The sequence below is a fragment of the Notolepis coatsorum genome (genome assembly GCF_963971535.1).
Source record: "Notolepis coatsorum genome assembly, chromosome: 1".
Lineage (NCBI taxonomy): Eukaryota > Metazoa > Chordata > Actinopteri > Aulopiformes > Paralepididae > Notolepis > Notolepis coatsorum.
Window position 1 is genome coordinate 153,934,686 of NC_140165.1, and position 19,495 is coordinate 153,954,180.

General features: G+C 44.7%; 1 protein-coding gene across 1 annotated transcript in view; it reads right to left on the bottom strand.

The window, feature by feature from the left end:
• Positions 1 to 12,691, bottom strand: part of LOC311230291 (intraflagellar transport protein 81 homolog) — a gene marked incomplete at its 5' end in the record, with an annotated part of 55,450 nt that extends 42,759 nt beyond the window's left edge. The window contains 8 exons of the mRNA XM_084316517.1: positions 105 to 268; positions 2,078 to 2,162; positions 3,847 to 3,957; positions 4,263 to 4,328; positions 4,778 to 4,867; positions 11,991 to 12,171; positions 12,292 to 12,395; positions 12,548 to 12,691. Of these exons, the coding sequence (XP_084172643.1) occupies positions 105 to 268; positions 2,078 to 2,162; positions 3,847 to 3,957; positions 4,263 to 4,328; positions 4,778 to 4,867; positions 11,991 to 12,171; positions 12,292 to 12,395; positions 12,548 to 12,691 (945 nt within the window). The remainder of the gene's footprint in view (positions 1 to 104; positions 269 to 2,077; positions 2,163 to 3,846; positions 3,958 to 4,262; positions 4,329 to 4,777; positions 4,868 to 11,990; positions 12,172 to 12,291; positions 12,396 to 12,547) is intronic.
• Positions 12,692 to 19,495: the final 6,804 nt, after the last annotated feature.

Consider the following 19,495-nt stretch of genomic DNA (forward strand, 5'->3'; position numbering starts at 1 on the left):
TAAAAACATCTACAAACAGAATAAAGGCTGTATGACATTCTCTCACATGGCATTAACACATCGTGCATCGAGTCTTTGTTGACCATCACACATATATTCCTTACCTTGTGGTCCAGTTGGTGGAGATGGGCCTGGCCCATGGCGGGCTCCGACACCACTTTCTGAAGGTACTTCACCAGGCGCTTCTTACTCTCCAGCTCCTTGGGGACTTTATCCAACACCATGTAAGAGTTTATCTTGATCTCCTCTTCTAGTCTCTTCATTAAGCCTGAAAGAATGAGAACTTTGTCATCACTCTCCGATACGTTTCGACTCAAAAACAGTGACTGTGATCAGGATAATAATAATATAATAATGCAGGACCTGTTCAGAGGTCTTTAATTGGCATGCAATTATCCTCAATGTTTTAGCGGTTAGCGGAACACACACTCATGCATTGTCTTTGTAGGATCGCCGATGCGATTCGTCTCTGCGATTAACCCATCCCGTCGTCCTTCCCCCCCAAGGGCAGCCGGAAGCAGACAGGCGTCGGCGAGGGCCGTGCCCGGGGACCAATCCAAGTGCTCCTGCCCGTCTTCGTCAAGGACGCCACAGCGTTAGCGATCTGTTGTTGTGCATGTTCTTCCATTGGGTTTATCTTATCGGGGGGGAAACCCTTGCGAGCACGGGGAGAACATGCAAACTCCACACAGAAAGGCCTGGGAGATACCCCACCTGGGTACCTGGCATCATGGAAACCTGGTCCCCAAGCGGGAATCGAACCCTGGACCTTCTTTCTGTGAGGCGAGTGTTAACCACTACACCACCGTGCCGCTAGGATCAATGGGGCACTAGTGGAGAGGGTGAGCAACATTGGGTACCTTGGCCTGACATGGACTACACACATCTCAGAGGACCCGACATGGACTACACACATCTTAGAGGACCCGACATGGACTACACACATCCCAGAGGACCCGACATGGACTACACACATCCCAGAGGACCCGACATGGACTACACACATCCCAGAGGACCCGACATGGACTACACACATCCCAGAGGACCCGACATGGACTACACACATCTCTCGGCTGAGAGTACCACCGGAGGTGAACTACTCCCCAACCTGCAGGACATCTATACCAGGACTGAGGCCAAGAGAATTATAAATGATCCCAGCCATCCGAACAATGGACGCTTCTCTCTGCTGAGGTCAGGCAAACACTACCGCAGCTTTAAGGCCAACAACACAGAGAGGCTCAAGAGAAGCTACTACCCACAAGTCATCTGGATCCTAAAGGAGGACTCTGTCTAGTACCTGTACATTACTCACTGACTGCAAGATGTATCCATATTAATTTGCACAACATTAATTGTTAATGTACTACACTACTTTCCTACACTACTTTAAGTATTATTTTGTGTTTTAATATACCTGTAATCTCGTCAACATTGCAAACCAATGTATTCTTGAGAATAAATAAGAGGTTGAATGTGGTTTTTCTTTGCAAGTTTCTTTACTGAGTTGTATTAAGAGTTTTATTGTTTACTGAGGTTTACAGAGTTTATTAAGAGTTATTCTTTGATGCACTTAGTCTGGGGGAGGGCTTTAGGGGGGCTTGCAGAGGAAGCATTTTACTGCCATTGCATATGTGATATGTGTGACAAATAAACTTTTACTTTGATAATAAATGGGGGGGTGGGGTTCAGCTACTATGTTTAGAATTGTGTACATATTTTCTTCTGTTTTTTTTTGTGTACACAAGCTCACTTGCACAGCCCCCTCCTGATTAGTTTAGCATTGGCCATTTTGGAACCTGTAAATGTGTAAATCTCTCCGGTGGATGGGGACTCAGCCCACTGCCAGACAAGAACACAAAGAGCAGATTCCACACCGGATAAGCTCTATTAGAGCACTTCAAAGTATCACCATAATCATAGGGCCTTAATAGATGGGAGTCAATTAACCGAGAGGCTTATTGCCTCCAACACCTCACTGTGTCCTTGAACCTCCACCCAGCTGTGGCCATGACGGAGACAGTGACGGAGACAGTGACGGAGACAGTGACGGAGACAGTGGAACACGGCTACTCACTCTCTGGCTTGGCGTCTGCTGCTGCCTGCCGCAAATCCTTCACCTGCTGCTGGGACCTCTGGAGTCTCCGCTCTGCCTGGAACAGCTGAGCACATGCAAATGACAACCACCTTTAGTGCAGCGTCATAAAACTTAATGGCTAGCTACATTTATTTTATATAATAGGTTTCAGTTTATGAATATGTGTTTGAAAGGTTTTAATACCCGTTCACCACATATTGGTGCCCTATAAACAACATTTTATTGCCCGCCATACACTTTCATGACCAAAAAGCTATGATTTTGCGGTTGCAAACTACTTCTAATGGTGTTTATGATCATTCCAGGTCGGGGTGCAGAAACAGCACCAGCAACACGGTCTGTAAAATTAATTGAAGGCGTCGTGGCACTGACTTCCAATTACATTACCCTGCTTCAATTATCTAAAAGGAAAACCAGCACAATGTATTTTCTACTTTTTCTCCCATTTTCTATTTTTCTCCCATCCCAATTTCGTATCGTCCAATTCTACCCTCCCCTGTCTCGAACGCTGTTAGGCCATGCCTCCCACAAGCCGGCTGTAATGTGGACAAAGCCATACATTGCACGAGTCCCCTCCGGTACTCGAGGTAGCAGCCGTCGCATCTTTTCACCTGCACAGCGCGATCTTTCAGCGTCGGGGGTCTGCGCTTTGGAGGGACGCCGCCTCCGTCGCTTCCTGATTCTACTGCGCAGGCGCACCAACCGACCTGTAGGAGTCGCTGTCCACAACGTCCGATCCCCACCCATCAGCTTCCCACCCCCTAATACTGCCAAATGTATTAGTATGAACGACCAGCAAAGCTGAATGCAATGCGGAGAGCTGGGCTCGAACCCAGCGTCTCCTGCATTGGTGGTGAGCGCCTTGCCCACTGCACCACCTAGCCGCACCAAACCAGCACAATGTTATAGCATGAAAAGAAGATGGTGTAAATGCTTTGAGCATCACTGTAATGTTAAGACTATAGAGGTTGGGAAAAACCTGCTCATTTAATACAAGACGCTGCACAGGTGTTGGCCCATTTCCAGTATTCTAGTGCAGTGGTTCCCAAAGTCGGGGTCGCGACCCAAAGGTGGGCCGCGAACAGCCACGGGTGGGCCGCGAGATGATTCAAAAAAAATTAAAAAAAATTAAAAACATTTTTTTTGTTTTTTTTTTTTTGTTTTTTTTTTTTTTTTGTCAGGCCACTGAACTTAGAAGCAGGCCAGGACAGTGTTTCTAGTTGTATTCTAAAATTCTATTCTATTGTATTCTAAAATGTGACTATATGGTTTTATATTAACTTAATAAATAAACAAAAACGAAAAATCTACTTATTTCAACGAACATTTCAAACTAAATAACAGATTATGCACATAAAACGCTGAAAACAACCGAAGCAACAATAGTATTTTAATGAGGCTATTATTATTATCATTATTATTTTGCAACAAGTTAGCCCTCTCATAAATAGCACATATAAATGAATAACTAACTTGAACTAACTTAATAGGATTGAAGTGATATTTGGCTTAAAAAATCGGTCGCCTGGCAAAAAAGAAAAAAAAAAAAAAAAGCCCGACGATGTGCATTGGGCCGCGGCTCTCTGACGCCTTATTTTCTGGGCCCTGGCCTGAAAAGTTTGGGAACCCCTGTTCTAGTGTACAGTCAGATGAAGTTGTTTGTTTGGTATATAGAATGCCAACGGACCAGTAGAACATACCAAAGACAGAAAATGATCAATTATAACAAACAAACTGAGAAAATGTACTTGGTTCTTCTGTTCTTGCTTCTGCTGAGTCAGTGACTCCTCTCTCTCCTTCTCCACACGGAGGTGTCTGGCCATGTCCAGCATCCGTTGATGGTTGGCCACCGTCTCCACCTAGTGGACACACAAGGTAAGGTGATAGCATTCTAGAAGAGCACAACACAGGGTTAGCAGGAATAACGAAACACCTCTGACCGACTCAAGTTTCCCCTTCTGGCAGGGCCTAAAAGTAAGACCCACTAATTCAACACCCCATCACTCTACAGCCTGGTAGAAGGGGTAAAGCCTTGGGTATGTCAGATGGCTGGCTGCTCTCATTACGTTAGGAAGTTGTTAAAATATATTAGAGGTCATGTTTTCATTCCTCAGTGAATCCCAAGGACTCCCGGGCATTATGAGTCTCAGACAGTTTGACTTACCCTCTTCTTCAGCCTCTCCACTCGTTTGATGAGCTGATCTTTCTCCTCCTCCATTGCACTTATGTCCTATGGTTGGGGAGAAGACGGATAGCTTCAGGGAACATTTTTGCTGGTATGAGCATTTTCTGGGTATTGCAACAACCTAGCTTACAAAATAAAATATAAAAAGATGATTGATTACACTCTATCCTAAAGCTAGAAAACAGAGAGAGAACCCTCCAATCAATGATGTCACTGGGATGTAAAATCTGGGGCTAAACCATAGACAATGAATGGGACTCTGGACATTACAAGGCCATAAAATTATTGTATGAGCTCTTACACCCAAATTTGCTTTTAATTCTTGTTCAGACCTTGTAGTAATACTATAAACCTCATTTGGGTGTAAGAGCTCACACAAACATTTTGGTAAATATATGTGTAGGGGCCGTGTATCTAGGAGACATGCGAAAAGCCAAATGTCAACTGCCTGGTGTTAATTGACAATAAAGTAATCTTCTTCTATTAATTTGTACCCTTCTGATTTCTGCTGTGGAGAAGCCTGATGTCCTCAGCTGCTCACACTCCTTGTGATAGGTCTTAAATCCATCCACCAGCTCTTCATACTGTAAATGCACAATATTATTCTTTAGTCTGTTATACAATTTCCATTTCATAACCCATTTCATATTGTTGTTACAATGTACCATGTACTATTCAAAGTAGGGATGCACCCATACCCTTTTGACGATACCGATTGTGAATCCTAAACTTTACGTGGTGATACCAAGTGCCGATCCATTCCAATGCTCTTATTGGACAGTACTTAAGACCATTGATTTGGGGTCGCTGGACAGAGATTATTCCGATTTAATAAATGTTTCTCAAATAGAGATTCAATGTGCCAAAAGTGCATAGCCGCCCTATTATCTCCCCAATATCCCATATACCAGTAGGGGAGAGTGGGGTAAGAAGTGCCAAATTTAACTTAAAGTGCCTTTAAAGCAAGGGGATTACAGTAATGCCCCCAACTAAAATATGTACATATAGTTTAGGATGTTGTGCATCCCTGGGGACAATCACTTTGGATCTTAAATAAACTGTTTCAGAAATATAGCTTTAGAAAAAAAAGTGGTTTTGTGGCACAACTTGCCCCTGGTGCGGGGTAAGTTGTGACATTAGAGAGAATACACTGGGGTAAATTGTGCCATTGATAATTTAAAGTAAAACAGATAATTTAATCTCAAAAGCGGTAAAAGCATCCTGCAGATCTTCATCTCCTTTCCAACCTGACGTATAGTCTTCCCCTGTTAAGTCAAGTAATTTATTTATAAAGCACGTTTAAAAGGTCAAGAGCCAACCAAAGTGCTGTACAATCAAAGCATAAAATCAATGTCCTAATTAGGGCTGTCTTAAATACTTCGAAGCTTCGAAGCTTCGTTCGATGGCACAAGCTTCGAACATACTGGAGGAAAGTAACCCAGCTCAGCACTGCCCAAATTATATCATCACTATTGCCTGTTTGAAGGATATCATCCTCAAACACATATACACCACCTACACACGCCTATTCTCAGTCCTTGCCCCACAATGGTGGAATGAACTACCCACCCCAGTTAGGACAGCCGAATCCCATCCAATCTTTCGCCGTCGACTAAAGACGCACTTCTTCAACCATTATCTGAAATAAAATTTAAAAAAAAAAATAAAAAAAATCTAACCCTAACTAACCTTACTGTCATGCACTTGTCCTAATAAACTAACCTACACTGTAACACGCAACACTTTGATGAATATTGTTACTCAGCTGATAGAGTTGTATCCTTCCTGATGACCTGTCGTACAGAACTTGTAAGTCGCTTTGGATAAAAGCGTCAGCTAAATGACTAAATGTAAATGTGAATGTAAATGCCTTGTAGAATTTCACACATAAGAAAGAAAGATACTGGGATGAATAAACAAAATAGGAAATAAAATGTAGAAATGCATGCAATACATAAATAAATATGAATCTCCATATATGAAATAGAACATTTAGATAAGGTGCTACGGAGATGTTTTGGTGAGTTCTTTGTTTTTTTGTGGAAGTAGCCCTTCTTAAAAATGCATGAACATTCACTGATAATTGGTCTGTAGTGGAGTCTATAAGGTCTACATTGCCGGACCATGTAGAATCCGGACCTTGTAGACTGACATAATTCTGTGCATAGTTTAGTCTACACAGGCCATATTTCAAATAATCAAAATCTTACTTCATTCATCTTAAACATTCTTGATTTGGGGGATTGGTAGTTCCCATGAAATCTGAAGTTGTTCAAACGACAACAGCGATCCACCTTGAATTAAATCACACTGTTGGCTGCGTCACAGTCACGAAAGGGGCTACTTAATTCATTAATCCAATCCACTTTATTTATAGAGCACATTTAAAAACAACAAAGTTTACCAAAGTGCTGTACAAGTCCCACAAAAGATAAAAAAAAAAATTTAAAAAGATTTTTTATTTTATTTTTTTAATTCGAAGCTTCGAATTAAAATCGAAGCTCGGCCCCGAAGCTTCGATTGCCAAAAAAAATCGAAGGTCAGCCCTAGTCCTAATATAAAATACACAAATACAAAAAGGCACAACAGGACAGGACAGTACATTCAGAAAATAGGACAACAAGTCAAGTGAAGTCAAGAGTTTTATTTGTCACGGCATACAAGTATACAATGAAATGCGGGTGGTCTTGCCCGCAACGATGTGCAATACAGTGGTACAACATAATAGATTCCAATAAAAACAACATTGTGCAATAAACAGGTAACAGGTAACATGGTGTGACATCTCGGTATCTGTACATAGTTATTTACAGAGCATATAGGACATGCTAGGTAGCTTTGGTAGTGCAATACACTGTTACTGTTGTTATATTAATTTAAAGTGGCCTTTCCTTTTGGCCATAAGTGGGTGTGTGCGGCATGAGTGTGTGCCCGCTCATGTTAAAGTGTTAAAGTGGCTGCTAGTGTGTGAGCGTGCACAGCGTGCGTGTCGTGTGTGTGCTCATGTGTGGATAGTTCAGTGTTCTGTGGCACTCAATGTTCATTGTTCAAGGCTCTGATGGCTTGGGGGAAGAAGCTGAGCCTAAGCCTCTCTGTCCTAGTAGCTGGGGTTCGCAGGCGTCTGCCTGACCACAGCAGCTGGAACAGGCTGTTATTGGGGTGGTGGGGGTCTTTCATTATTCTGCAGGCTCTGGATTTGCACCTCTTGTTGTATAGAACCTGCAGGGGAGGTAGTGCAATACCCGTGGTACGCTCGGCTGAGCGCACCACTCTCTGTAGGGCCTTCTTGTCCTGTGCCGTGCTGTTTCCATACCAGGCAGTGATGTTTCCGGTCAAGATGCTCTCTACAGCTCCTGAGTAGAAGGACTGGAGTATCTTCCCCGATACTCTGAACTTCCTTAACTGTCTCAGGTGGTAGAGGCGCTGCTTCGCCTTCTTTACTACTGTGTCTATGTGTGTTGACCATGTCAGATCCTCTGAGATGTGGACCCCCAGGTACTTAAAGCTGCTCACCCTGTCCACGGTAGCCCCGTTAATCATCAGTGGTGTGTGTGTCTCCTGCTGTCCTCTCCTATAATCCACGATCAGCTCCTTGGTTTTACCAATGTTCAGGAGCAGGCTGTTGTCCTGGCACCAGCGTTCCAGTACCTCAACCTCCTCCCGGTAGGCCTTCTCGTCGTTGTCCGAGATCAGCCCCACCACCACTGTGTCGTCTGCAAACTTCACTATGGAGTTGGAGCTGAACTTGGCCACACAGTCGTGTGTGTATAGTGAGTACAGCAGGGGGCTCAAAACACAGCCCTGGGGGGACCCGATGCTCAGGGTGATGGTGTTGGAGGTCTGACCCCCCACCCTGACCGCCTGGGGTCTTTCACTCAGAAAGTCCAGTACCCAGGCGCTCAGAGCGGAGCTCAGACCCAGCTCGATCAGCTTGTCCACCAGTCTGGTGGGGACTATGGTGTTGAACGCTGAGCTGTAGTCAATGAACAACAGTCTCACATAGCCCCCCTTCTGACGGTCCAGGTGAGAGAGGGTGCTGTGCAGTACTTGGGAGACCGCATCGTCAGTGGACCGGTTTGGCCTGTATGCAAATTGCATAGGGTCCATATCGCTGGGGAGGGAGGCACAAATGTGATCCTTGACCAGCCTCTCGAAACATTTCATGGCCACAGAGGTGAGTGCCACCGGTCTGTAGTCATTGAGACCTGCTGGGGAGGGTTTCTTTGGTACCGGGATAATGGTAGACATCTTGAAGCAGGCAGGGACCACTGACTTCTTCAGGGATCGATTAAATATGGTGGTGAACACAGGGGCTAGCTGGTTAGCACAGGACTTGAGTATGCGTCCTGTTATTCCATCTGGGCCAGCCGCCTTCCTGGTGTTCACCTGCATAAATGCTCTTCTCACACTGTGTACCGTCAATGAGAGAGCGTCCCCGCCCCCCCGCGGATGCCCCCCCCCCCTCCACAACAGCCGGCGCACCAGTGACGTCACTAGCCGTTGGGCTAGCAGTGCCACTGTTTGCACCAAACAGCGCGTAGAAGGTGTTGAGCTGGTCTGCAAGGGAGGCGTCGTCGCTCCCCATTGAGGGGGCGCTGACTTTGTAGTCAGTTATAGCCCTCAGTCCCTGCCATAAGCCTCTTGTGTCATTCTGTGCCATTTGTGCCTCCATCTTGTCGGCATACGTCCTCTTAGCAAGTTTAACAGCCTTGCGCAGAGTGTAGACTGTTGTCTTGTACTCTTCCATGTTTCCTGACTCTCTGCCCAGGTTATAAGCAGTGGTGCGAGAGTTCAGGGCTGCTCTGATAGTGCTGTCCACCCATGGTTTCTGGTTTGGGAACACCCTCGCCTTCTTTGTGGGGACAATACTATCAAGTTTCAAGTTTCTTTAATAGTTGTCATACAGAAGTACAGAATACTTTTATACAAAATGCTTCTTACTGTTACGCTCCAGAGACTGTGCAAGACAAGATAAGTATGAAATAAAATAACATAGTATAGCATGTAAATTAGAAGTAAAAAATGAGGTCAGTGTTCAGTATAGACATATGTACAATGTTCGATGCATAATAGACGTAACTGAGTTACCATATAACAATATACTATGCAGTGTACTAATATACAATACTATATAGTGCAAAGCAGAAATGGGATGAGGTGCAATTTAGGTACAATTTACAGTAGGTGTACGAGTTGTAGTGCAAATCCTTTATCAATAAATATAAAGTGTGTTTGTGTGATCTAAAGTGTGGAGAGTGGGTGCTGCAGTGTGTTGTTTGTTTAAGTGAGTGTGTGGGTGTGTGTGCTATGTGCAATTGATGGTTGTTGCAGTGTTTATTGTTCGTTGAGCAGCCTGATGGCCTGGGGATAGAAGCTTCTTTGTTCTTTGTTATGAATGACACCACAGCGTCTGTGAACTCGCTGACGTCACTGGTGCTCCTCTCGAATATTCCCCAGTCGGCGACGTCTAGTGCGTCCTGAAGCGTGGCCTCTGATTGGTCGTCCCATTTTTTTACCTCACGTGACACGACGGCGTCACGTGATCTCTGTTTGTAAGCGGGGACCAACAAGATGGCGGCATGATCCGACGTGTTCGTTGCTCCCGCTAATGGTGGGCCAACAAGCGGATAGGGGAGCACAAAGTACAGTATAGCACACAGGGGACAGAGGAGCACAAGAAGAGATACAAGAGGGAGGGGGCATGAGAGTGTGCGAGTTAGGGTGTGGGAGAATCAGGGTTAATTGAAGGCTAGGGAATAAAAGTGGGTTTTTAGACAGGCCTTAAATGTCTCCAGCGAGGGGGCAGATCGGATCTCCAGGGGAAGCTGGTTCCACAGTTGGGGGCCACAGCCTTGAAGGAGCGATCGCCTCTTTCTGAGTCTGGTGCGGGGGGGGACCAGCCAAGCCTGGTTGGAGGATCTTAGTGACCTGGGTGCTGCGTAAGGGGTGATGAGCTCGGTGATGTATAGGGGTGCTGCACCCTATAGTGCCTTAAAGGTGAGGTGGAGGATTTTGAAGTCTATTCTAAGTGGGACTGGGAGCCAGTGTAGGGAGGCTAGGACTGGTGTGATGTGCTCTCTCTTTCTGGTGCCGGTAAGGAACCTAGCTGCCGAATGTTGTACCATTTTAAGGCGGGACATGGCTGCCTGACTGATGCCGGTGTAGAGGGCATTGCAGTAGTCAAGGCGTGAAGTGATGAATGCATTGACTACTGTTTCCAGGTCGACGGGTGAAAGGATTGTTTTTATTTTAGTGATGTTGCGGAGTTGGAAGAAACATGATTTTACTACGGCATTTACCTGCTGGTCGAATTTGAGCTCTGGGTCAAAGATTATACCCAGGCTCTTGACGTGGGGTTTGAGGTGGGTGGAGAGTTGTCCTAGGCTGTTGGAGTGTTTTGGTGGAAGAGGGGGGGCCAAACAAAATGATCTGTTTTATTTTCATTTAGCTGTAGGAAGTTGAGGGCCATCCAGCTTTTTATGTCCCTAAGACAGTTTTTAAGAGTCTAGGTTAGCTGTGTCGCACCTCTTTCACTGCTCTTTCCAACTTCTCAAGAGTTGAAACCCTGTCTGTCTTCCGTTTGTATATCTGCGTGGCATGATGGATTTTGGTCTAAAATTAAGAATATCAATCGTTTTAGTGATCATATGTAAGATTACAATGTACAATAACAATAAAATACAATAAAGTAATATATATAGTTAATAATTATAAGTTGGGGCAACTTAACAAACAGAACACCTGGCACAACTTAACCCAGGCCCTTTGGCACAAATCACCCCAAGCCTACCATTTTGAAAAAAATGCATCCCCAAGCTGTTTTGAGCTAGCATCATGCTAACTGTATAGACTCATGGTGTAGCTTACCAAAGCACTAAAACATGTGTGAACTGTTTTCAAAGTTGTCTATAATTGTTCAAACACAGCAATAAAAAAAACCTTGATCATACAAATTTTACTTTGGAGGGCAAAACCATGTTTTTGTAACTTAAATGTGCTTAAATGTGTCTCCCTTCTTTGCAGGCTGAGTGAAATGGATGCCTCTTCAAAAATATGTTGTCACGGGGCGGCTAGGTGGTGTAGTGGGCAGGGCGCTCGCCACCAATGCAGGAGACGCTGGGTTCGAGCCCAGCTTTCCGCATTGCTATCAGCTTGGCTGGTCGTTTATACTAACACAATTGGCAGTGTTAGGGGTGGGAAAGCTGATGGGTGGGGATCGGACGTTGTGGACAGCGACTCCTACAGGTCGGTTGGTGCGCCTGCGCAGCAGAATCAGGAAGCGACGGGGGCGGCGTGTCCCTCCCACGCAGACCCCCGCCGCTGAGAGATCGCGCTGTGCAGGTGAAAAGATGCGACGGCTGCTTCCTCGAGTACCGGAGGGGACACGTGATGTAAGGCTTCGTCCACATTGCAGCCGGCTTGTGGGAGGCATGGCCTAACAGCGTTCGAGACAGGGGAGGGTAGAATTGGACGATACGAAATTGGGATGGGAGAAAAATAGAAAAATGGGAGAAAAAAGTAGATAAACAAAAAATATATATGTTGTCACATGACCAACTTCTTCTATGGTTTTATAGATAACAGGGGTGGCACTTCTTGCCCCTTGGCACAAATTACCCCACTCTCCCCTACTGGTGTCGGTGCATACCTAATTCATTGACTAGCAGAGAAACAACATGATGGGTGTCGGGTAAGATGCTGACAAACCTGGTTATGAGTGTCAATGATGACATCGTCCTGTAAGAACTCTGCAGGCACCTCCAGTTTAACAAGAAAACGGGCCAGGTAAGCTCTCTTCTTTAGCTCTGTGACCCTCTGTAGCAACCAGTGGAGGATAGGGTGGATCACAGGTTTATTACCTATAACCAAACCTTGTCTGAAACTGCTCCTGTATGAGATGAGTGATAAAAGAAAGAAAAACTAAAATAAGCTTCTGCTTTAGCATGGGTACGATCAAATGCTTTGGGAATGCCTGAGGTCTCAACAACTTACTAATCAATATACTTACACATCAGAATGACTCCCAGGGGGTTTATATTTCAGCATCCCCAGCAAATTAAACATTCTCTTTGCAGTCTGCTCAGACATCTCTTCTCGGATATCAATGCTTTGCTGAAAAGAGATAGGGAAATGATTTGGACACACTGTAGTGTATCTGTATGTCAGAAGTGTGAATCATGTACTTTGGCTATCAGACATTGATTGTGAATATCACACGTAAGACTACATATTCACTAGTTAGAGGGGTAAAGAGGTTGGCCCACCTTTGGATCTATTTCAGCCAGGACATCATTAAGAATCTGCAGCAGTTGCATAGGTTCGAGGGAGTCAAACGTGATGAGGTTGAAGTTTTTCTTGAACGGGTCTTTGTTGAGTTGCTCAACAATAAATTTAAGTTGTTCACTCATCTTGGAAACTTTAACATGTACTTGCGCGGTTTATGTAAATAGTTGTCGTTTTCCTCTGTGCTAGCTAGTTGGATGATTAGCCAGCACTGGTATCGTTACGTTAGCTAGCAAGCCGTCTGACAGGGCAGCAGTACCGTGTTGGCATACCTGTCAACCCTCCCGTTTTTCCCGGGATTCTCTCATATTTCAACCTTCTCTCACGCCGTCCTCCCGTTAAAGTATCTTCCCATATTTTCCCAGTTTTTATTTATTTATACGAAATGGCTGCAATTCCCCTCCGTGACGACCGTTAGTACAGGAAGTGAGACATGGAGATGGTCGCTGAGAAACTGTCGGGCAAAGTGGGGTTGTTCCCGGAGAGCTCACTCTTGGCTGTGGTTTCTCAGGGTATAATGTATGGTGCTCTCCCTCAACATGCGAGTAGGGTGAGACAACACCATTCTTTAGTCCAACTAATACCCTACTTTATACTATATTATTGTCATTCGTTTAATGTAAAGTCAATCTTACATTAGCACTGCTTTAACGTTGCATTTACCCATAATCCATTGCTGTATTAGACCCATGTGCCAGTATAACTTTTGTAAAGTAATGAAGCGCAAATGTAAAGTTAATCAATACACAATGAAACAATATCTTTATCTATATCACATGTCAAAACTACTTTAATAAAAAAAAGATCAAAACAAGACAGCAATTCTACTTCTGCATGCACCGGGAGAATTGAGCTCATAGCACAGATTTGGAGTTGATAGAATGGACATTGCTGTTCTTAGGAAATGTTGCACATGGTGGAAATAATGGAAATTAACATTTCTAACATTAACATTTAGTGTATGTTTAAAGTTGATGCATTGAGGCATGGTAGAATTTCACTTTATATTACAGCAGTATCCGTTTTTTTAACATTACAATTAGTGTCTGACACTATAGACACATGTTAAAAGTCAAAGTCAACTTTGTCATTTTCCAATTTGTGTAAGACATACAGAAAAATTCAATTACGTGCTCCCCTTCCCACGGTGTATATAGAAAGAGACAATAAACACAAAAGTAACATAGGACACAATATACAACACAGGACTATGTACAATATAAACAGTACCTACAATTAAATTAATGAATGAATTAAATAAGAGGTAAAAGAGAACTTAGTGTAAATATTCCTTAATTTGTGTGTCAACGTTATAAAAATCCTATTGTATTCAACAAATTAATTATGATACACCACAATGTGCCCTTTCTATCTATTCTAAATCTATGGCCTTGCGATTCCACGGCTGCGCAGTGTGGACAAGAGCAGGCGTTCCATCTCCTCTACAGAAACACTGACACTTCCATTCATTTAATGCAGGGATGTACACAGCATTTCACTTTCAACCAGGTATCTGATTAATTTAATGTAGCAATTAGTAGTTCACCCAGTCCTTGGGTACATACAGGTTTTGACCAGCAGATGGCAGCGACGAGGCAGCTCAGCAGAGAGCAGCTGTCAACAAACATCCTAACAGAAAATATATACATACGAGGGGGAGGAGACTACATTGGGAGGGGGCGGGGGCGAAATCTCCAGTTTTTTCAAATCCCAATGTTGACAGCTATGTATTAAGGTTAGCTAAAATGTGGACATACGTTTAAATGGATGCATTCTACTTGGTACACTAAGCACCTGGCTGGAGTATCAAACGAAATATTAAAATAACTTTAGCTAACTAACATTTTGTAACAGGAGAGTGGTTTGCTGGTGTGAAACTCCGTCTGTCTTGGTAACCAGACACAAGCGAGCTGGTTGCTAACAGGAAATAGCCGAAATGTCGATATTTTTCACGGGTGCACTTTTGCGCCACAGATGTGCAGATTCCCACATTTATTGGCCAAAACATGGTCTCTGGCCTGGGGTGGGGTAAAATCACGTACAAAATCACAACCATTAGCTAAGCCCTATCGATATGAATCTCCAACTGAATTTTAAAGCGCAACTACACACACACATACATGTATGATGTTTATATTCCTCGCACCCCTTTGTACCAGTTTGGACTTCGTCCATCAGATGGCGACACTTTCAAGTGACTCTTGCAGATGAGGGCTTTTTAAAGGCGACATACATTCTGCCATTTCAGTTCAATTGTATCCATTTAAAAAGTCGTGTGCTCAAAGTTTAGAAACTACCAAGATACTGCCCCAACTCTATGCAACATAGATGAGTTATTTTGTTCATCACCACAAAAGTCAATGTCCAGAATTAATTAAATAGTGTCGGGTTGATGTTGGGTAATGTTAGTTTTTGGACAGATTTTTAACAGCTAACGTTAACTAACATTCAACAACGATCTTGTGTTTATAACCTAATTGGTTTGGCACAACTTGTCAAATTTTATTCGAACCCAGCTGCTGCATCCAAACAACCAGTCACGAGAACGCTGCCAGCAAATCAACACTGTTCACTGTCGTGGGGCGGATTTCACGGCTTTAACAATTTACTTCATTCATTTATCTAGTTTATTTGCAATAGCAAGCAAGTTCCTTTCGTTGACTACGGTGTGTAGTCAAATCTCTCTCCAGCTCTGTATCCAGAGTTGTCGTTAGATATTGTTTTGAGTAGCTTCAATCTTCAATCACATCCACATAGACCCTCCCCTTTATGCACCAACCCTGAGAGGCACAATATCAGTGGCAGTCATTCCCACATCAAGACACACAGAAGAAGACATGGGACCACAAGTGGATACAACTGCAACGGTGAAGAGTGGGGAATACCGAAAGAGAGAAGGATAAGTTTTGTTTTCTTGGACCTCGTCTATGGATCTTCTGAACATGCGCTAGAACTGCATTCTCTAATGGATTTATGGTTGTTATTAAAGTTGTATAAACAAAGCAGAGAGATAATATATTTAGCTAAAGAATTACAAATTCTCCTATTCGAGCAGATCTTTTTTGTCTGAAACAACGCTTCACAATAATTATTAGAACCATATATATAAATAATGAAAGGCAAGAGTTGTATACATTTATATTCAAGTCTTACTTTAGAAAATTATTTGATTGTAATATCAGTTGATTAGATACTCAGATTAGATACTAACAACAACTATGGTTGAACCGGTGGGGTTTGTGGAAGCATGGAAAGCCCAGTTTCCTGAGTCAGATCCTCCTGGCATGGAGCTGAACTCATTGGGGGACATTGAACAGGAGCTTGACAAATGCAAGACATCTATCAGGCACTTTGAGAAGGAAGTGAACAAGGAGCGCTTTCGGATGATTTACCTTCAAACTCTGCTGGCCAAGGAGAGAAAGACTTATGATGGACAGAAATGGGGTTTCAGGAGGCTCTCCCAGGTGACTGCAGGAAACCAGTCGGGTGGCTTTGACGATATGGGAGGTGGCTACACGCCAGACTGCAGCTCTAATGAGAACCTTACTTCCAGCGAGGAGGACTTCTCCTCTGGCCAGTCCAGCCATGTATCTCCCAGTCCCACTGCCTACCAGATGTACAGGGAGAAAAGCCGCTCGCCCTCCCAGCATTCTCAGCAGTCCTATGACAGCAGCAGCCCCCCCACGCCCCTGTCTCAGAAACGGCTGAAGCAGCAGGTGGTGGTGTCTGAGGCCTCCATCATCGGGGTGCGTAAATCGGGCCAGATCTGGCCCAGTGATGGAGACTCCACTACCTCCAGTAGGACCTCACATGACAACAGTGTCCAAGGAGATTTGGGTAGGTCTACAATGCAAAATATGTCTTCATAAGAGATTCAGGGTGGTTTTCACTTTCATTTTCAGGATTAAAGACACCAAAGTAGAGATATGAAAACACACATACTGTAGTTTAAAAGCACACTAAAGGCTCACTCTAATCACCCTCTCGTCTAATGTTAGTATGAGATATGTCTGTGCTCACTTGCCCCAGCTGACCTTGATCCAGACTAAAAGGCAGTTAATGTGTTAAATGCACCCGCAATCTCTTTAATTAATGAATCTCTTTAATATTTTGTCGTAATATTATAAATCTCTTAAAATGTTTCCTGCAGGATTATTAAGCACTTTTAATGCACTAAAAAAACTCCCACTGAGCCAGTGGGTTTAGAGTTCTTTGAGGACATCGTTTTCTAATCATGTGGTCCAGTTATTCTAGCTCTCATTATGTCCTCAGTATGTCCAAAACAGCGCTGCCAGGATCCTGATGAGGGTGTGCAAATATGAGCACATCACTCCCATCCTCAAAACACTGCACTGGCTCCCCGTGGAATACAGGATTGTATTTAAGGTGTCCCTCCTCACCCACCAGTGTCTTCACGGAAGTTCCCCCCCTACCCTAAGGAACTCTTCACCCTCCAATCCTCTACTCTGGCACAGCCAACCTCCTCCAGCAACCCAGGACCAGGCTCGGCAGACATCAGCAACCCAGGACCAGGCTCTGCATCATGGGAGATTAGCAACCCAGGACCAGACTCGGCACCGTGGGAGATCAGCAGCCCAGGACCAGGCTCGGCACCGTGGGAGATCAGCAACCCAGGACCAGGCTCTGCACCGTGGGAGATCAGCAACCCAGGACCAGGCTCTGCATCATGGGAGATCAGCAACCCAGGACCAGGCTCGGCACCATGGGAGATCAGCAGCCCAGGACCAGGCTCTGCACGGTGGGAGATCAGCAACCCAGGACCAGGCTCTGCACGGTGGGAGATCAGCAACCCAGGACCAGGCTCGGCACTGTGGGAGATCAGCAGCCCAGGACCAGGCTCTGCATCATGGGAGATCAGCAACCCAGGACCAGGCTCTGCATCATTGGAGATCAGCAACCCAGGACCAGGCTCTGCATCATGGGAGATCAGCAGCCCAGGACCAGGCTCTGCATCATGGGAGATCAGCAACCCAGGACCAGGCTCTGCACCGTGGGAGATCAGCAGCCCAGGACCAGGCTCGGCACCGTGGGAGATCAGCAACCCAGGACCAGGCTCTGCATCATGGGAGATCAGCAGCCCAGGACCAGGCTCTGCATCATGGGAGATCAGCAACCCAGGACCAGGCTCTGCACCGTGGGAGATCAGCAGCCCAGGACCAGGCTCGGCACCGTGGGAGATCAGCAACCCAGGACCAGGCTCTGCACCGTGGGAGATCAGCAGCCCAGGACCAGGCTCTGCACCGTGGGAGATCGGGCCTTCTGCTCGGCTGCTCCCAGGCTGTGGAATGGTCTCCCTGACCACCTGAGAGCTCCGCCTACATCCAGCTTGTCTGTGATGAGCGTGTTGTCCGTCTTTATGTTTATGTTTGAGAATCTGGTTTTAAGTTTTTTACTGCAGCCTAGTTGATTATTGAGTAATTTCCAAAGTTCACATGGTTTGTTTTTGTTTTCCTCAGTTTTGTCATTGATGATTTTTTTTTGCAGTTTTGATCATGGAGTTTACATCATTTCTTAGTCTGTTTCTTTCCAGTTTGAGTTCAGTCATGTGGGCTTGGAGTTCACTGCTCGTGCTTTTGGTAAGCTTTGACTGACTTTTACGAAAAAAAAATGTGTCTCTGGTTTTCATAGCGGACAGTATTTCAGTGTGCATCCACGGCTCAGCGCGATTTTTTACCCTGGTGGTTCTTAGGGGGGTCATGTTGTCCAGTCCAGGCTCTCCAGTTCAAGGTTAAAGGCCTCGCTAGAGTAGGTTTTGAGGTCTCTAGATGTGACTGTTTTGTGACAGCCAGCCTTTTGTTTTAGCTTTTTGCGGGTACAGAATATCATATATTGTCACAAGGAAAGATGAAATTACAAACCTAGGGTCCATCCTAGAGGCAAATCATTCCTGTGACAAAATGGCATCCAAGGTAATAAAAAAAGTCAACCAACGAACTCTATTCTTGTACCGGATCTCCTCTCTGGTAAACAAGAATACCCTGAAGACTCTGGCAGGAGCACTCATTCAAGGGTACTACGACTATGCTTGCACCTCATGGTACCAAAGCACCTCAAAGGCGCTAAAAACAAGATTACAAACATCACAAAACAAACTGGTCAGACTACTACTTGACCTTACTCCTAGAACCCACCTCACCCCTACCCACTTTGACTACCTAGGATGGCTTAGAGTAGACGACAGAGTACAGCAACTTGCAATGGGCCTGGTCTACAAGATACACTATACGACTAAGGTACCCATGTACTGTACATGTCAAAATACTTCCCAAAGGTCAGTGAATACCACGACCACAACACCAGAGGAAGCTCAACAAATCATGTTAAACCAAGATTCGGCTCAAACAAGGGACTAAACACGTTTCACAATTATGCCACATCAATGTGGAACGCCCTACCCACAGCTGTAAAGGAATGTGAATCCCTACCCACATTCAAAACCGCTCTAAAAGAGCACCTACGGGAGGCTGCAATTCGAAACTGGCCACCGTAAATGTCCAAACCCCCCCACCCCCTCCTAATAGACAGTCTCCTCCCCACCGTATGTATATATTCTCTCCCCACTGTATGTATATTTCTCTCCCACCCCCTCCTAATGTACAGTCTCCTCAGCACTGTATGTATTCTCTCCCCACTGTGTATATTTCTCTCCCACCCACCCACCCCCTCCTAATGTACAGTCTCCTCCCCATCATATGTATATACTCTGTCAGGATCTATGGGTAACAGTACTGTATATTTGCATATCATATATGTCACAAATGTAACAGTACTATATACCTGTATGTCATGTATGTCCCTATGCCATAAATGTCATGATGTCATGTATGTTGTGTATGTCATAAATGTCACTATGAATTGAAAATGGGGGACCCTGATGTAAACAAGACAAACGTCTTTCTCTGGTCTGC